Source organism: Molothrus ater, chromosome 17 (assembly GCF_012460135.2).
Source record: "Molothrus ater isolate BHLD 08-10-18 breed brown headed cowbird chromosome 17, BPBGC_Mater_1.1, whole genome shotgun sequence".
In the NCBI taxonomy this organism is placed as follows: domain Eukaryota; kingdom Metazoa; phylum Chordata; class Aves; order Passeriformes; family Icteridae; genus Molothrus; species Molothrus ater.
The window spans coordinates 9447228-9464083 of record NC_050494.2 but is presented as its reverse complement, the minus strand read 5'-3'; the positions used below and the strand labels follow the sequence as shown (position 1 = coordinate 9464083).

The 16856-nt window shown below is 44.7% G+C and overlaps 1 protein-coding gene across 3 annotated transcripts in view; it reads right to left on the bottom strand.

The window, feature by feature from the left end:
• Positions 1-405: 405 nt before the first annotated feature.
• Positions 406-16856, bottom strand: part of NKAIN4 (sodium/potassium transporting ATPase interacting 4) — a 51032-nt gene continuing 34581 nt past the window's right edge. The window contains exons 4-8 of one of the 3 annotated variants that reach the window (XR_004981457.2): positions 16647-16844; positions 8618-8678; positions 5488-5572; positions 2144-2216; positions 406-1690 (exon numbers count right to left, since the gene is read on the bottom strand). Coding sequence is in view for 2 of the 3 variants with exons in the window: in XM_036395656.2 (XP_036251549.1) it covers positions 1681-1690; positions 5488-5572; positions 8618-8678; positions 16647-16844 (354 nt within the window). In the remaining variant the exon portion in view is untranslated. The remainder of the gene's footprint in view (positions 1691-2143; positions 2217-5487; positions 5573-8617; positions 8679-16646; positions 16845-16856) is intronic. The other 2 variants (XM_036395656.2, XM_036395657.2) reach the window with 2 other exon arrangements.

The following is a 16856-nucleotide window of genomic DNA, read 5'->3' as shown; positions in this document are numbered from 1 at the left end:
GTGATCTCAAAATGCAGAGTAGATTGTGTTTCACTGGTATTTTTTAATTTGGTAGTGACACAATGTTAATAATGAGGAGGTACTTGTCTTTTGTCATGCAGAGCTGTCAGGGTTGAGCTTTTTTCTTTGAGATATTAAACAAGGATGAAACTAGTTGTCTGTTTTGCTCAGTCAGAAGCTGTGGATTTTGGTGCCTAAAAAAAGGGAAAAAACCACCCTACAGGAAACAACATTTTTTACTTGCAGCTGCACCCAAGCAGAACTCAGGATGTTTGGGTATCTGGAATAGAAGTTGCACAGAAGCAAAAAATACTCTCTCAGTGCTTATGCATTTGGGTTTATAAAAGAGGATATTTCTTCCTGGGCCCTGCGGAAAGAGACCAAAGAAAGCTGCATCATTCTGTCTTTGATTTAGCACTTAATGTTTTTATTTTTGTTTTTAATTCTTCCCTCACACTTCTCCCTAGCATGGCTTCAAGCTTGACCCTTCTGAAAAGCATTTCTCAAAAAATGCCAAGTAATCCCAAACAAATTAGGCAAGACAACAATGAATTACAACAGCACTTGAAGTATCAGCCCAAAAATGCCAGGGCTGGCTGACAACTGCTCCTCCTCTGCTTTTGACACTTCACATGCTGGGAGACACAGCTAACAAAACTGCCTTGGTTTTGTTCTTCTTTTTAATCAACTGCTGCAGCTCATTAATGCAACTTAATTACACTTGCATTCCCCCTTCAGCCCTTTCCCTCCCCTCAAAAAGCCTGTCACAAATGAAACTCTTCCACCAGGCTGTTACCATGGAATAGGTGTGGCTCTAGGTGAAGAAGGCAGGTGCAAACCCACCTCTGCTCCATGAGGAACTGGGCTTTTTTCCAGGGCCTGCAGCAGGATTCAGCTACACCAGGGTTAATTTAATGTAGCTGGGCAGACCCAGATTAAGCTACAGCTGCTCCAGGAATGGCTGGGCTGGTTGGATGTGGGGTGAAGCTGCATGCTGAGTGAAGAGCTGATGGCTGCAGCAGTTTTCAGCTGTTCAGCATTACAGGAGCCAGGCCACACTGAGCTCCAGGACAAAAGCCTTACTGCCATGTCTACAGAGAATGAGCAAGGGGGTCCTGGCTGGGGGCACAAAGGAGGGAGAAGTTCTCACCTATAACTTAGAACCCAACAATGCCTAAGTAACTCAAGTGTAGAGAGCCCCCACCTCATGTTATGCAGGCAGGGAGGAGATGAAGTTGTGTTAGGGGATTTAGGCTCTGTTCAGAAAAAGGGAGGAAACTAACTACGGAAAATATGAAATGTCCCAGGGTTTTACGCAGTGCTTCCTTCTTTCTGGATCCATGGCACAAGGAAGCAGCTCCAGCTTCAACTGCAGCTCTTGAGAGAGGCTCTTGGTGAACTTGTTCTGCCAGAGGTCTTTAGGCCTGTGCAACTTCTGGGCCAGTACCAGCAGACTGTGGTAGGAAAGGTTCGTCAGGGCACTTGGAGGATTAAAAACCAACTGCGTGGCCGTTCTTTGATGTACATTCATTGTGTTTGAAGAGAAGACAAGGAACGAAAAAATGGAGTGGAGTTCACCATCCTGCATTTCCTCTGCCAAAGATCCAGGCCCCAGGGGACTGTTTCCTGCAGCACCTTTGGTGGAGTGCAAGGTTCATCCATCCTCTGGCTCCTCTTCACTTACGCAGGCCTAGAAGAGGGGGGAAAAAAGGTGAAGGCAGGATGTGAGTGTGGAGCAAGAACTCGATTGATTTCTTTATGTGACAGAAATGGTGTGAAAATAATGAGGACAATTTTTTCTTTCCTCTTCTGGACTTTTAAATATGATTGACTACAGATGAGGAATAGGATTGAGAGCTCACAAGTAATGTGGTTAAGTAGTCTTCAAGGCTGGAAAGAATGCAATGCACATGTCAAACCTGAATAAGCTGCAGTTAGGCTCAAGTGTTAATCTATGGATCCTCAGCGTTTTGGAGCTGCACAAAATGTGGTTAGAAACTTAAAAAGCTAAGGGTCATCTCTAGGATAAAGGAGCTGCTTGAAATTGCAGTGATGTGCTTTTGGTGTAGGTGCAGCAGGATAAGCAGATCTACTTCTGGAGCCAGCAGTAAAGGTGAGTGAATGCTTTTGGCTGAAACATCACCTCTTGCACATGCAGCTTCAGGATGATCAAAAGAGTTTGAAAATTCATGTTGTTTGTTTGGGAAAAAGTCTACCTAGAAAGAGAAGCAGAATTGTTTTGTGTTTTTTCTCTCCTCAGAACAAAGTGGAATTTTTTCCTGTTTAAGTTTCCTTTGTAAATTATTCTGCTTGTCAAAGTTTGGAGAAGACAGGTGGGAAAACAATTCTAAAGGAGTTTTCCTCCCTCTCCTTCTTATTCCAGTGTTTCAGCCTTGGACTTTGGCTTTTTGACTAAATGTTCTTTGTGTGCTTGTACATATTGGTGTATTGAAGAACCCACTTTAAGGAAGTAGGGGATGATGGTTGTATGGGGACAAGTCCTTTAATGCTCACAGCTGCTTTGTGCCTCTGGCCAGCAGACAGTGGCCCACCAAAGACTGATCAGGGACCATTAAGGTGAGAAATTGCCAACTGGAGCCTCAGATCCCTCAATTAACCAATGCCTCCTGTTGCTGCCCTGTCAATACTGAGGTCTCCATCAGAAAAAAGTCACACCCTGTGTTAACACAGGGCCCTTTCCCCTGGGAGATCTGAGGAAAGGAAAGTCCATAAAATCTGGCTCCACAACTCAAATTAAAGCTCTGAAGCCCCTAAAGTGATGCAGTACTTGAGGTGCCAGATCAGCTTTAGGGGCTGGAGCCTCACAAAGATGCAGTTCACTGCTTGGCCTTGCAAACACAGTCTTAAAAGGCAGGAAGACCTGGTGCTTGTCCCTGTACCTTTTAAATAAACAGAGAGCACCTCCTGCCATCCAGCAGGTTCTTGATTTATCCCTACCCTGTGTACAAAATCACACTTTGAGGCTATTCTGCTTTATAATTGAAATTACACAGTGCTGCTTTCCAAAACAAATCTGGAGAGTGATGTCAGGAAAGTGAAAGGATTCAGCAGGCAGGAGGGGCTGACAAATGCTCAGGATGCTCTGGGTACTTGGCAGGTAGTGCAGGGCCTTGGAGAGAACAGCTTGAGTGAGAAATGTCAAAGCTGGCTTGGCCAGCACTTCCAGTCATTGGTGCAAAAATGCTTTTTTGCCTCAAGTGATGAGAATTCTGTTACTACAAATGAACAAACAAGAAGAAAAGCAACCCAGAGCTGAGGTCCTGAGCTGTGCAGCACAAGGGGGGACAGTGGTGCCAGCAGGCACAACCTGTGCTTCAGTTCAGGGAGGAGAAAGAGTTCAATCCTTTCTTCCTAAAAACTCACTGAAAATACTCTCTTTTAGCCTCAGGTGAGCAACTTTGTCTTTCCAGAAGTGATTTACTATCCTTTGGGTAAGTACTTCAACACAGAAGCTCAGGCACTGAAGATTTTAACATGTCTTCTATCACGAGTGCTAATATATTATTATTAAATAATTAGTGTGGTGCCTTGATTGGCTGAATCAATTGATTGGTGCACAGTTTAAATACTGAATTTAGCAGCTCATGTCATTCATTGTACTGTGGGGACTCAGATCTCTAAAATCTCATAAACTCAGTGATATGAAGAAAAGAGACTTGAGAATAATCCAGGAAAGGGCACAGTGGGAGGAAGGAATGGGATCTCATCAGAAAATGATAGGTAAAACTGGAGTGAAGAGGATAATTCCATTGGAGAATGAAGGAAAGTGATCCTGTTAGAGAAGTGTGGCAGCCCAGACACTGCAGCCAAGGGGGTGATGCCATTCTAAAATGAAAGTTCCTGCTTGCAGTCAGCTCCAAGTGATCAGTTGTAGAATAAATTTGGTTTCATTCAACATTTCCATCAACAAAAAGGAGTTCAAACCAGAAACCCCATGTTCCTGATCCTTAGCCCTTCTTAAATTTTAAAAAAAGTTGGGTATATTTGTTGTTTCACATCTTCTTGAAGAGGATATAAAATAAAACCCAACCTGCCTTCAAGTCATCGCTAAATGATTTTCACAGCTGGACAAGGGCATCTGGCAGTCAGTGCCCCAGCCTGCAGCACTCCATGGCACCATAACCTGGGAATGAATTATCCCTTCCTCCCATTCACACACATGGAAAAGAGGCAATAGGCTGAAATAAATAAACAGAAATTGCTATTTGGTGGCTGCTGAAATTTATAGAGGGTCACATTATCTACAGCTCAGCAGCTGTTTTCACCTTCTGTTAGCCTGGAAGAAATATTATTTTGTGCTGGCAGAAGATATCAACAGAGAAGTGATGGGCTGAAGAAAGGGAGGGAGGAACAACGAAATTAGCTGTGGACTTGAGCAGCAGCTTCTCCTCTTACTGAGGCCCTGGAAGAAAGTTTTACATTGCTAACTTCTCTTCATATTACCATCTCCCCATACAGGAATCTTCATTTAGAAGTGAGAGCTTCTTTCACAAGCAGAATTGGTCATTTTAAGAAAAAAGCAGCCCAAACCCTGTACTGTAAAAATGTGATGCTTCTTCAGCACGCTGCTGCATCCAGCTAGTAAATCAGAGAGCTGCTTAAAGCTGCACAGCTTCTGCAGACTATGAAAAATTCCACCCCACTGTGACAAAATGAGAGCGAAATCAATATTTAATCTCCTGTAGCATCCCTTGTAATAACACTAGAGAACCCCCAAAGTTACAGGGAATTCAGTGGCTTTGCAGAAATTACTTGTATTCCTGATCTTGTGCTGCAGTGACAAAGTGGGCAGTAAGGCCTTATGAAATTAGAGGGGCACATCCACTACTCTACCTCAGGGAAGTTTTTCTTCCTTCAGCCCCACTCTTTTCCACCATCCTCACATCCTTCTTTTTGGCAGGATTCTGGTAACATTGTTCCTGAAAAACAGCCTCCCTCAGCAGCTGCTGTAAAACACTTCCATGTGTTGAACTGCCTCTTGCAGATCAATTGGAAGAATCTAAAATCAGATCTCATTGCTTCTCTAAACAGACAGAACTGGCCTTCGTGTTTGAGAATCTCATTAAGAGCCAGCTTTTAAGTGAAGAGAGTGAAGTTGTGATCTTGTGCCTCAGGGTAGAAATGGGAATTCAACAGTGGCCCTTCATTATTGGTACGAGAGAAGCTGCTGTGGACAGCTCCCCTTTCTGCTCTCAGAACTCTTTAAACTCTGAACTCTCTCTCTCTCTCTCTGAACTCTTGGGCTGCCCCACACGTGGAAGGCTCAGTTCTTGGAGGCAATAGAATTTAAAATAATTTTGGAGCTGAGAAAGGGCAGCTTCACCCCTTTTGGTGTCCTTTTGTTCATTCCTTCCATGCCTGAAAAGCCTGTTGGAGAAATCAACCTACAAGGAGGGAAAAACCCAAACCTGTGGTACCCTTGAAACCAAGAAGCACGTGGAGTCTCTTAGCACTGGTGATACTTACAGGTATGTCTGCTTGAACAAAAGGTTGGTGGGTTTTTCATTGACATGGTAGAGAGGAAATGGATCAAATCCACCAATGAAATCAACTGAAAAAAAATCAAAACTCAAATAAACAAACAAACATGGCCAGAAAGTTGGAAGGAAATGAAAGGAAGGCTTGGTGAATGTAATGTCATAAACACAAAAATTAGTGACAGAACAGAAAAGTGATTTTTTCAGGTATGGATTTCTGGTATCTCCTGGGATGGGCAAGCATGCCAAGAGGAGATTTCAGCCAACACAAAACTTAAAGCAGAGCTAACAAAGACTCTAGAATAGCCTCCTTGGGTACTGCCACCACACTGTGACTGCACATGAGCGGAGCAGACAAAGCCAGAGCCGAGGGGAGGAAGCTGGGGAACAGCTCCTGAGGCAGTGCCAGGGAGAGGTTTGGCAGCACAGCCCTCCCACAGTGTGAGGGTTACACACTGAAGTGGGAATTTTCTTGCCCCACTTGTCTCTCCTGCAAGACAACAGCAGCATTGGAAAACCGCAACCAGCTCATTATCTCCAGCTCTGGTATTTTTTTGCATCTCCTCTGCCAAGTGAATTTCTTTGAATTGTGCACAAACAGGAACAATGCCTCCCTTCTCCAGGGCTCACCCAGGGCAGCGTAACTCAGTGGGGACAGCTCCAAGTGACAATTCCCTCAGGACCCAGGCACGAATTTTCCAGGGCTGTCTCAGTTCCCTGGACTCCAGGCCAAGCCTGCAGCACAGAGCTGGCCAGCACAGGCAGGGCAGGAGGGTGGCAGGTGCTGGGATTTGTCACTGACCTCGCAGGCCTTGCAAAACCCTTCAAAACTGACCCAGTTTGGATCGTTTTTTGGTGCCAAGTTAGTACATTTTGTATGAAAGTGTGAAAAGCATCCTGTCCAACTGCCATTTAAAAAATAACTGGAGAGGTTTCTTTTTAACTATTTAAGTGCCTGTTTATTTTTCTTTCCTGAAGGTGGCACTGTTATTTTAAATTTAAGCTGAAGAGGTTTGAGGTTTTTTTGCTGATCAACAAATAGAAAAAATATTTACTAATATGCTGGATGTGAAAAAACCCAAACTTGTTAAAATATATTTAGAAAACTAAGGACAACAGATTCTGACAAATTCCATCTTGATGGAAAGCTTCAGGCTAATACTGCAATTTTGGGACAACTGACAGGTAATGGGTGAAATCTGCAGAAATTCTAAGTTAATTGTGGGGATAATTCCCAAAGAGTTTCAGTGAAGCTTTACCTTTTCTCAGCCACTTTTGAAAGTGTTTGAGTACTCTAGAATCAAAACAGGCTGCCATTTTAAACAAAACCTAGATATTAACTTTATCACTTCAGTTGTGGAATGCCTAAATTGGGAAACTTTAAAAACTGCAATTTTCAGTAACTACTGGGTACCTTGAACAAACACAAGTCTTATCATCTGAACACACAAGCATGAGGGCACTCAAAATCCAAGACACTTAAAAAAAAGAAATCTTAAGTGTGGTTCCTTGTGATTCAACACATTGCATTAGCACATCTAAAATATTCTTGCCACAATTCAGCATTAGTAGGTCCCTACTGCTGTGTTTTCTCATGAAAATCACGTTAGCATGAGCTTCCTGATTAATGTGCCTCTGCACTTATAATTACTTCATGCTGCATATCAAAGCAACATTTAAAGGAAACCACAAATGGAAGAGAAAATTAAAACGCAGCTCAAATTTATTCAGGTCACTGGAAGGATCTACCCCTGTGAGTGTGAAATATTGATGGTTTGTCATTGTTAATTATTCAAGCTGGCATTTTAACTCCAAGCTGGGAAACTGGGAGGGAAAGTGAATTTGTTAGTGGGAAAAAAAATACATATCCTGAAATTACCAGCTCTGTGTTGCCTAGATAAAGCTTCCTCCCATGTTGTTGCCTCTCCTAACAGATCCCTACTATAAAAATTAGTTCTGTCAAGTTACTGCTTTACAATATTCAGCAGGGGCTCAGAACTGGAGCTATTTAGCTAATACAAGAGCTATAGCCTAATTTAAAAAATATTACTATAATGTAGCACCTTCTCTAAGTGCACTGCCAAGCTCTACAGAAATGATCAATAAAGCCAGGAGAATGAGTTCAGCCAGGAAGGAAGGAAGAAAAAAACATAAGGACAAGGCAGATAAGTAATGCATCTCCTCTCGCTCCTATGAAAACACATTCTTCACGTACTTTCAAATACTCAGTTCAAAGCTGTTGTTTTCCAGCTCTCCTCCATGCCAGCTGCTCTTTAAAACAACAAAGCTACTTGCACAAACCTAATCAATGTCTTAAAAGAGTTGATACTTGGATGTAAAACCTTTGGATGAGCTCCTTTGCTGGAGTAATCTGGCCTCGACCCAACACATTGCCAAACAAATCTAACTGCATTTACTTCATGCATCCATTTTCTGTTTGTAAAATCATTGCTCTCAAAGGGCATTTTAGAGGGGCAAAGCAATCCAGGAGCAGTTGGATACCTGCACAGGTCCCACAGCCCTGTGGGTTTTTACCCTGACAGGTGTCACAGTGACTGACTGTCACTGAGGAGATTTGTGTACCCAACACGAGCGAGCTGGCTCCTTCCTCCTCGTAATTCAAACACAGCACTTCCTCTGCTCTTAAATTAAGTGCTCAGATTGCTTCTTGGCAAGAACTCTCATGATCTGCTTCATCCTCAGCTTGTGGCACATGAGACTCTGCAGGTCTCCCACTTGAGCCCTGGGCTGAGAGCTTTGTTGTAGGTGCTTTTAATCACAGCAGCAATATTTCAGAGCCATTATTCTCAGGCTACATGAGCTTGAGAACAGAAACAGCTGCCCAGTTTCTCTAAGGCTTAGTCCAGCTGAGAAGCCAAAACCAAGCTCTTTCTGTGCTCCAAGTGTAGCAGAATTACAGCACCCAACACAGAGTGACATGGGGAAAAAAAACCCTCACAGTAAAAATAGCTGATCCTTGAGGGTTAGTTAGTGCCATAACATACAGAGGCAGAGATGGAAAGAAATCTGATGGCAGCTCAGTCCTGACAGACAAACATCTGAGAGAGAAATACAATTTACTAAAACCTTTGCCAAGGGATCTGTTGATAAATACTTACAGCTGTCTTCTTCTTCTGTAAAAACACTAACCACGTAACAGGCATACACAAAGCCCACCAGCTGGAAAAGAGAGAGAATAAATCATTTTAGCATCAGCCAGTGTGAGCCTGGTCAGAACCCACTGGGCACAACTTCAGCAGGCACTATTTACACTCAGCTGGCAGCATTTCTGTAACTGTGGAGCCAAGCCATATCTGCTGTAGGGAGGAGGTGTGGGTGTCAGGGAAGGCACTGAGGCAGCACACCCAAAGCTTCAGAAGGAAAACGTGTAAGAACCTTCACCTTCAGAGAAGATAAGAATCCTCACCTTCAGAGCAGCACCTTCAGCTGCTTGAATGATTGGCAAGAACATGGGCTGGCTTTGTTGAAACTGAAACTGCTGTGCTAAGTTAAGTCTCTGTAAGAAGTGATGGGGATGCCTTGTGGGACAGACAACAACGCACAGGAGACACAGAGTTGGACTGATGAGAACTCATCAGCTCAGCACTCCTGTCATATGGGGGAAATTACCAATTAGAGGTGAGTAGTTTTTATGCAGATGAGAGAGAAAAGTAGTTCACCATAAGAATGGTGCTGTACTGGCAGAAAGGTCCAGACACAAAAATCTTTAGTAATTTGGTAGTTTCTAGAAGATCTAAAGCATCAGAGCTGCCTCCTTCAGGTTCACTTTCAAGGTGTTCCTCAGCCTAAACAAAAAAACAAACTCCTGGTACTATGGGAATTCCAGATGCAGCAGGGTCTTATTTTGCTTTGCCTTCTTCCTGTTAATCAAATATCCTCTCCATCCTTCATTTCACATCTTTCCATAACACCCCACTTAGCGAGATCTTGGTTGACAGAAACTGCATTAGTAAAGTTATTGTGAGGCATAATTGTTTTCCACTGTGAACTCAATTCCTGGGAACAAGAGTCAGCCTGCAACACACAGTGACTCACTCCAAGTGGAGACAGAATGATGCATGGGAGGGCTTGAAAAGTAGAGTCCATTCATTTCTAATATGACAGAAAAATACATCACACCCGAAAACAAAAGGCAGGATAATGAGATTTCTGCTGGGGACTTTTACAATATTTGTGGTTTCTCCAGCTCTCCCTGACAAAACATGCTTTGTTGGAAGGAAATGGAATGTTTTTGTAGCATCACTAAATCCTGTTTTTCCTCTGAAGATTTTTCTCTAATCATCTGAAAGAGAAGGCAGCTCACTCTTTCCTCTTGGGAGAGCCTGATGGGAGCACATCCCAGAACCTCAGTGGAGGAAGGGCAGCTCTGGGGACTCCCTCATTCCTCTGCTGGGCCTTTCTGAGACCAAGGCTGCTTCAGGATAAACTCCTGTGAGCTACAGGGAAACATAAACCCTCTGGCCACATGCAATGGCCAATCTAATTGTACCTGCTGCCTTTAGAATTGTCTCAGAATGGAACTATCAGTCCTTAATGCAGACAAATCAAAACCAAACAGAATATCAGAGATTTTTCCTTTATCCTATGTAATACAATAATCTTGGAATTTTTTTTTCTGAAGTTTGTGGCAGTTTTTGGGCAGGTCAGAGCAAAAAAGATGGGGAGGAGTCTGGAGCACAGGTTTGATGAGGAATGGCTGAGGGGGCTCAGGAGAAAAGGAGGCTGAGGAAGGACCTTAATGCTCCCTGTGACTCCCTGGAAGGAGGCTGAGGAAGGACCTTAATGCTCCCTGTGACTCCCTGGAAGGAGGCTGAGGAAGGACCTTAATGCTCTCTCTGACTCCCTGGAAGGAGGCTGAGGAAGGACCTTAATGCTCCCTGTGACTCCCTGGAAGGAGGCTGAGGAAGGACCTTAATGCTCCCTGTGACTCCCTGGAAGGAGGCTGAGGAAGGACCTTAATGCTCCCTGTGACTCCCTGGAAGGAGGCTGTAGCCAGGTAAGGGCTTTCTTCCTCCAAAGAAACAAGCAGACAATAGGAAATGGCCTCAAGCTGTGCCAGGGGAGCTTTAGATTGGATATTGGGGAACATTTCATAATTAAAAGGGTTATCCAGACCTCGCACAGGCTGCCCAGGGCAGTGGTGGGGTCTCCATCCCTGGAGGCATTTAAAAGACAAGCAGATGTGGCACTGGGGGCCAGGTTCAGTGGTGGGCTCGGCAGTGCTGGGGGAGCTCGGTGGTCTCGGGCAGCTTTCCCAGCCCGAAGGATCGCGGGGCTCCCGGCCCGGGCTCTGGCCGTGGTGCTGAAGCCCCGAGGCCGCTCCCCGGAGCCACCCGCTCCTCCCAGGGCTGCGGGACCCCACCCAGGTGCTCTGGGATAAACAAGAGTGTGTCCTGCACGTCCCAGCACTCCGCGAGATGCCCAACCAACCTTGTGATCTCCAGCACAAAGGCATCTGAACCCGAGTAATAAATTGGGAGCGTGCTCATACACATCCTCTGTACTTGCTTACATTTTTATAGTTGCAAGATTCAGCCTCTTACATCACGTCCAATTACACAATCTACACACACACAAATATCCAGGCAGGAAAGGTGCACCCTGAATACACACCCTGATTCCAAGGGAACTCTAGGACCGTTTTCTCCCTCCCCAGATTTCCCATCACCTCTCAGAGTAGGAACTTTGGGTTAACAGCCATGCAAAGTGGCAGCCCTAAATCCACTCACTGCAATTATACTCTATAACACGTAGACACAAATCTTATGTGGTACCTGTGTCAGGAAACTCTGGCTAGAATTACCAATGAAAATGATTTACCTGCCCAGTTTATGAGCAGAGTCAGGAGCCATTATCAGCTGTACTGTCACAGCAAACCTGATAAAGCTCTGGACATTTTTCATGGTTCAGAAGCACCAAGCAATGTGATTGACTTGGGAAGTTTGTTTAGCACAGAAATTAATGCTCCATAACCCTCAACCATCATTCTGCTCACCCCATACATTTTTCACTTTATGACTAAGGTGACTTTTTTTGCATTCAGAAAAACAAACCAACCAATCAGAGCCTAATGAATTAAGTGAACTTCCCTAAATCTCTAATCCCAGCTTCATTGGAGTGGAAGGTTTTATTTTTTGATTACTTCCATCTCCTGGCTTTGTTTCAAAATCATCTGCTTAGTGTTTAAAATTTACTTTTTATTGACTTTATAATCATTTCTTCTTTAGATGCACTTCATCAATAAAAAAGTTTGTTAGTTTAGTGGAACATTTTATTCAAAGAAGCTTTGTCTTGTGATCTGGCCAGAACAGGAGAGTCCCAATGGCAAGGGAGGAAGAGACATACACCATAAATATGAATTCCAGTTTTTTATGTGCTGACCTTATTAAATACTCTAAAGGATTAATCTGCAATTAAATAACCTCAAATTAAATAATCTCAAGGTTTAACCGAACTCATGGAAATCCCCATGTCTCACCTTCGAATAAATTATGAATGAAATACAGCTAAGGAGGAGAAATGCTGCTCCTGTTGTCCAGTCTTTCCCCTGGAAGAGTCTGCTGGAGTGTGGAATGAGCAGTCTCCAAGAAACACCTGCAATTCCCTTCTGACTGCATCTTTGATAACGATGTGTCAAACCCCCAAACATCACCCGGTTTATCAGCAATTAACACACAACAGGAAGCTTCACAGAAGCCAACAATTTGGAATAATTTCACCCTTGCTCCAAGTGCCATCCTGGCTGCTGACTTCAGTACAAAGGAGGGGTTTAAACTCTGTATCCCGGGGAAATACCAGTAATTCCTGGATCTTTGCAAATTACATCGAGGAGGTGGAAGAGGAGGGAAAATGTCAGCGATGTAAAATGACACTAAGCCACTGCTCTAATTCCCCAAAGAATGTTCTAGGGCTTTAGCCTCTGCTGCTGTTTCTCTGCTTGTTCTGCATGTGCAGTACCAGCTTCTCCAAGCTGCAGAAGGATCTGATTAAGCCTTTTATGAGGAACACATGTTGAGGGCAGGTGTGTTGTGTCAGCCTGGGAATGCACACGCTGCCCCACCAGAGAGGAGGGAGCTGGGCTGCCCCAAGCACTCTGCAGGCAAACAGAGTGGGAAAGACAGGGAGAGACAAGTGTGCCCCAAGGGAACGGGGGAAACGTATGTCTGAGCATCCCCCAGCCCCTCAGCCCTCTGAAGTGAACTTTTTAATATAGAGTTGAAAACTGTTCATCAGCCAGCAGTGTTGAATGAAGGCACCGGAGACAGAAGAGTAAATTAGAGAAAAACCCAGAGAAAGGGACCAGCTGGCTGCAAGTGTGCAAAATACACAAAGGATGGGAAGGCAAATTTTAGGAGGTATTACTTGTGTAAGATCTTGGCTTTAGTCTACCTCTGTCCTAGTGAAGATTCTCCAACTCTTCTCTCAATAGACAAATTTGCCACTGCTTTTTCCACCACAGAGAATAGGTGCAAAGACTCTTCTTCCAGGCAGATGCATTCTAGGTTTCACTTCTAATCAGAGCTAATGAAAGGTGCACACTGACATCAGTGCAAGAGGGGGAAATGAAGGGAAGTCTGCTATGAGAAAGCAAAAATCCAGCTTGTGAAAGAGCTATTGTGACCAGATAGCCAAAGAGAGGCAATCAAAATCCTTTAATTCCTTGACCTTCTTTACTCGTTGGATGCAATTACAACCACTGAAAATCTACCTTCTGCCAAGAGCAAGGCATCTCTTGCACACTGGTTCTCACATAACATCTGCTGTCAAGGCTTGCCTTGCTGCCTCCCTGGGAACCTTCCAACCTGTCAGTCTGAGTGAAAACAACAGACAGGCAGGCAGGCAGCGAGTTCTGCGCCTGGGAAGACATTTCCAATTCCTACCCCATTCAGTGGAGCCTCAGGAAAAGCCCAAGCCTCCCCACTCCCAGAAGTACCATATGGAGAGCCCAGAGCTATGCCAGGTATTTCAGAGCTGGGAATGACTCCTCTCCCTGCTGGCTGGCGAGCTGGGGATGTGCAAGATGAATCCTTGCTAAGGAAAAAGCAAAGCAGATTCTTATCCTGACAAAGAAGCTGCTGCACTTCCTACCTGGATTGGGAGGATTATCTTTACAGTTCATTTCTACACCAGGACAGACTTTTAGATGTTGACCCAATGAGCTTTTACCTCTGATGTGTTTTGTGCTAAAGCATTGAGAGAGATTTTCATACTGGGCCCTACAGCAACTTGGATCATGTGTGGTGGTGACTAATATGCCCAAGTTTGATTGCATTCCAGATTAAAGGAATTGCTTTTGCCTTCAAGGAGTACAGACAAGCTCTGAGCAAAAGCAGACTGAGACCTTATGTATATCCTCAAATGTATGCCCAGGAGCAGGATGATAAAATCAGCAGGAGTCAAGCTGACAGCCAACACTGTGCTCACCAGATGGATCTAGGTTTGCTTTCCCTCTCCTTTGGCATGCAAGACTGAGTTCAGGGAGCCTTGCCCCAGGTACACAACACTGCACTACAGTCCCTCAGTAGTCTCAAGGAACTGGAACTTCCAGAAAAAAAAATAAATAAGTGTTCACAATTGGGCACTGCACATTCAAACAGTGTGGATTTCACAGTGCTGTGCCTGGAGTGAAAACCAAACCAAGCAAAACACACCCCCCACCCCACAACTTCTAAAAAACATCAGAAAAAGCAAAACCAAACTACTGAAAGCAAAATTTTGCCTGTCCCTTGCCCTTCCTAACAGGGAACTGACTATTCTGGTCTCAGACAAGGAGGGAACGAGGTCATGTCTCTCGCTGCATCCCCTGAGCCTTCCAGTTGCTGGTTGTGTTTTTGTGCTATTGATCTGTGTCCCTGCCTGTCTGCAGCACGGTACCTGCCAGCACTCTGGGGACAGCTGCCCGTAATAAAACCTGCCTCAAAGTGAGATAAAGGGAACAGAAAAAGATACTGGCAGGGATCAAAGAGTTTGACCCTCAGAGAGTAAAAAGGGAGAGAATTGGCTGACTGCTTTCAGGCAAGGTCTGAGGGAGAAAGACTTGCTTTTTGCCTGACCTCAGCGAAGAGGGGAAAAGCTCCATTCCTTCCACTACATGACAAAACTACATGAGCATTTCAGAACCAGCAGCAGTTACAGATCTGGGCCTTCAATACTCTATTTTTATTACAGGACAAGTAGAAATTTAGCTCACTGCATAGCTCAGCCCATATGGGTTTCTTGCCTATGAGTATTTTAACCCCATTTCCAGGGTTTAGGACTCAAAAATTTATTGCACCTTAAATCTCAGGGAGAAAGAGAGAGAAAGTATTTCCCTAAATCCTATTTTGTCTTATATTTCCCTCCTGTCTCCCCATCTGGCCCTTAGTGATGTTTTGCAGATGCACAGAGAATATTGTCACGTGCCTTTGGGAAGAAGCAAAGGAAAAGCCACTGCCAGAGACAGAGTTCTATAAATCAGAGTGATCTCTTAGCCCAGGGCCATGTGCCTAAGTCAGTAAGCGGCCAAAAAACAAAGATCTACTCCAAACAAACTCAGGAGCATTTGTTGCCTCAACCTCTAGTCCAGGGCACAGGGGTTGTGCCAGCTCAGGAGTTCAGGAAGGATGCTAAGAGTGAGAAACTTCTGTGCTCTACAAGGGGATGGTATGACTGCAAAGTCTGCCCTTGTTTCACCAAACTCAGGTACAGCACCAATCCTGTTCCACCTAAAAGCCCTCTCTACAAGACACCAGGCTGTGTTCTGCTGGACACGCAGGTTTGCCTCTCTCACACAGGGGCATGGCAGCAGCTCTCAGACAGATCCATGGAGATCATTTGGCCCCAAGGAGAACTGAGGGAATATTAGCAGCCAGCACACGTGCCAGGGAGCTCATCCAAGTCAGGAAACGGGAGCTTCTGCCTCTGCCTCTTCTCTGTGACATGGCAAGAACGGGGCCTGAGCCTTCCCCCCTCCCTGCAGTTCCCTGGGTCACACAGACCAGCCCAGCTAATAGGAAATGCAGGATCAGGACAGCACCAAAAACGTGCAGAGAAGTACTTGGCACTGCAGAAACTTGAAAAATCTCTGTAATCCTTCAGCATTTAAACAGGGCAAGGTGCCTTTCTTTTTTAAGCCAAAACTGAAAGCCAGGATGTGAATGGTTCACCAGTTCATGTTTTTACCTAAAGCCATTAACCCCAAAGTAACAACCCAAAGCAGATTAGAGATGTGGGCTACAAAATGTAGAAGCAGCACCAAAGCGAGGGGCACAATGGATATTTTGTTTCAGTTAATTTCACAGAAAAGTGAGAAACAATTAACAATAAATGTTAAGGACACTGCATTTTTGCAGAGTACTTCCAAAAGCCCGAGGAAGACTGTGATGAGGAAAGAGTGGATGGAAACATTTAGGGACTATATCCTGAGTATCACCAGAAGGAAAATATGCTGCTTACTGCCTCTTAAAAGTTGATTTCATTTTCTGGGGATTGCTCACAACAAATGTGCAGGTGTTTGCTCCACCACCCATCACTGAGCCATGGGGAGTAAGAGCAATCCTTCACAGAAACATGGAATTAAGGTTGGAAGAAGCCTTTTAAAGCTTCAAGTCAATCATCAACCCAGCATCACCACCACATTCATCACTAAAGCATGTCCTCAAGTGCTACATCCACACAGTTTTTGAACACTTCCAGTTGTGGTGGCTCCACCACTTCCCTGAGCAGTCTGTTCCAGCACTTTACAACCCTTTATGTGCAGAAATTGTGCCCAGTATCCAAACTAAACCTCCCTGGTGCAATTTGACGCCATTTCCTCTTGTGCTGTCAAAACTTTGTCTTTTGACCCTCCTCCAGAAGGGTCAAAACATGAATTCCCACACCCCAACAGGGATTCAGAACCCTTTGTTACTGTATGGTTGCACAAATGCATTACCTCAAGCATCAGGTTGCTGATACCCATTTCCAACTGTTTCCAGCAGTACTTTACATACGAGAGAACAGAACAACCCAACAAAACACATTTACAGAGGCTTTTGCAATCAGGCAATACAAAAACCCCTGGAAAACACAGGCCAGCCTCTGTGCCTGGAAAAGAGCGAAATCAGAGCAGCATCTCCTGGGGAATTGCTCCCCTCTTGGGGCACTCACCGCGATGAGGATCTGGAAGGAGCTGTGCATGACCTCGATGTAGCGATACTCCAGGGCACAGCCGATGACAGAGATGTAGGAATGGTTATCCAGCCCCTTGATGCCAGACATTGGAGCCTCCTTCCTCACACAGCCAGGGCCATTTTCACTCCACCAGGACTGGTGCCGGGAGATGTTGAATGTCAGGAGCTCGCTGTCCTAAAGGGAGAA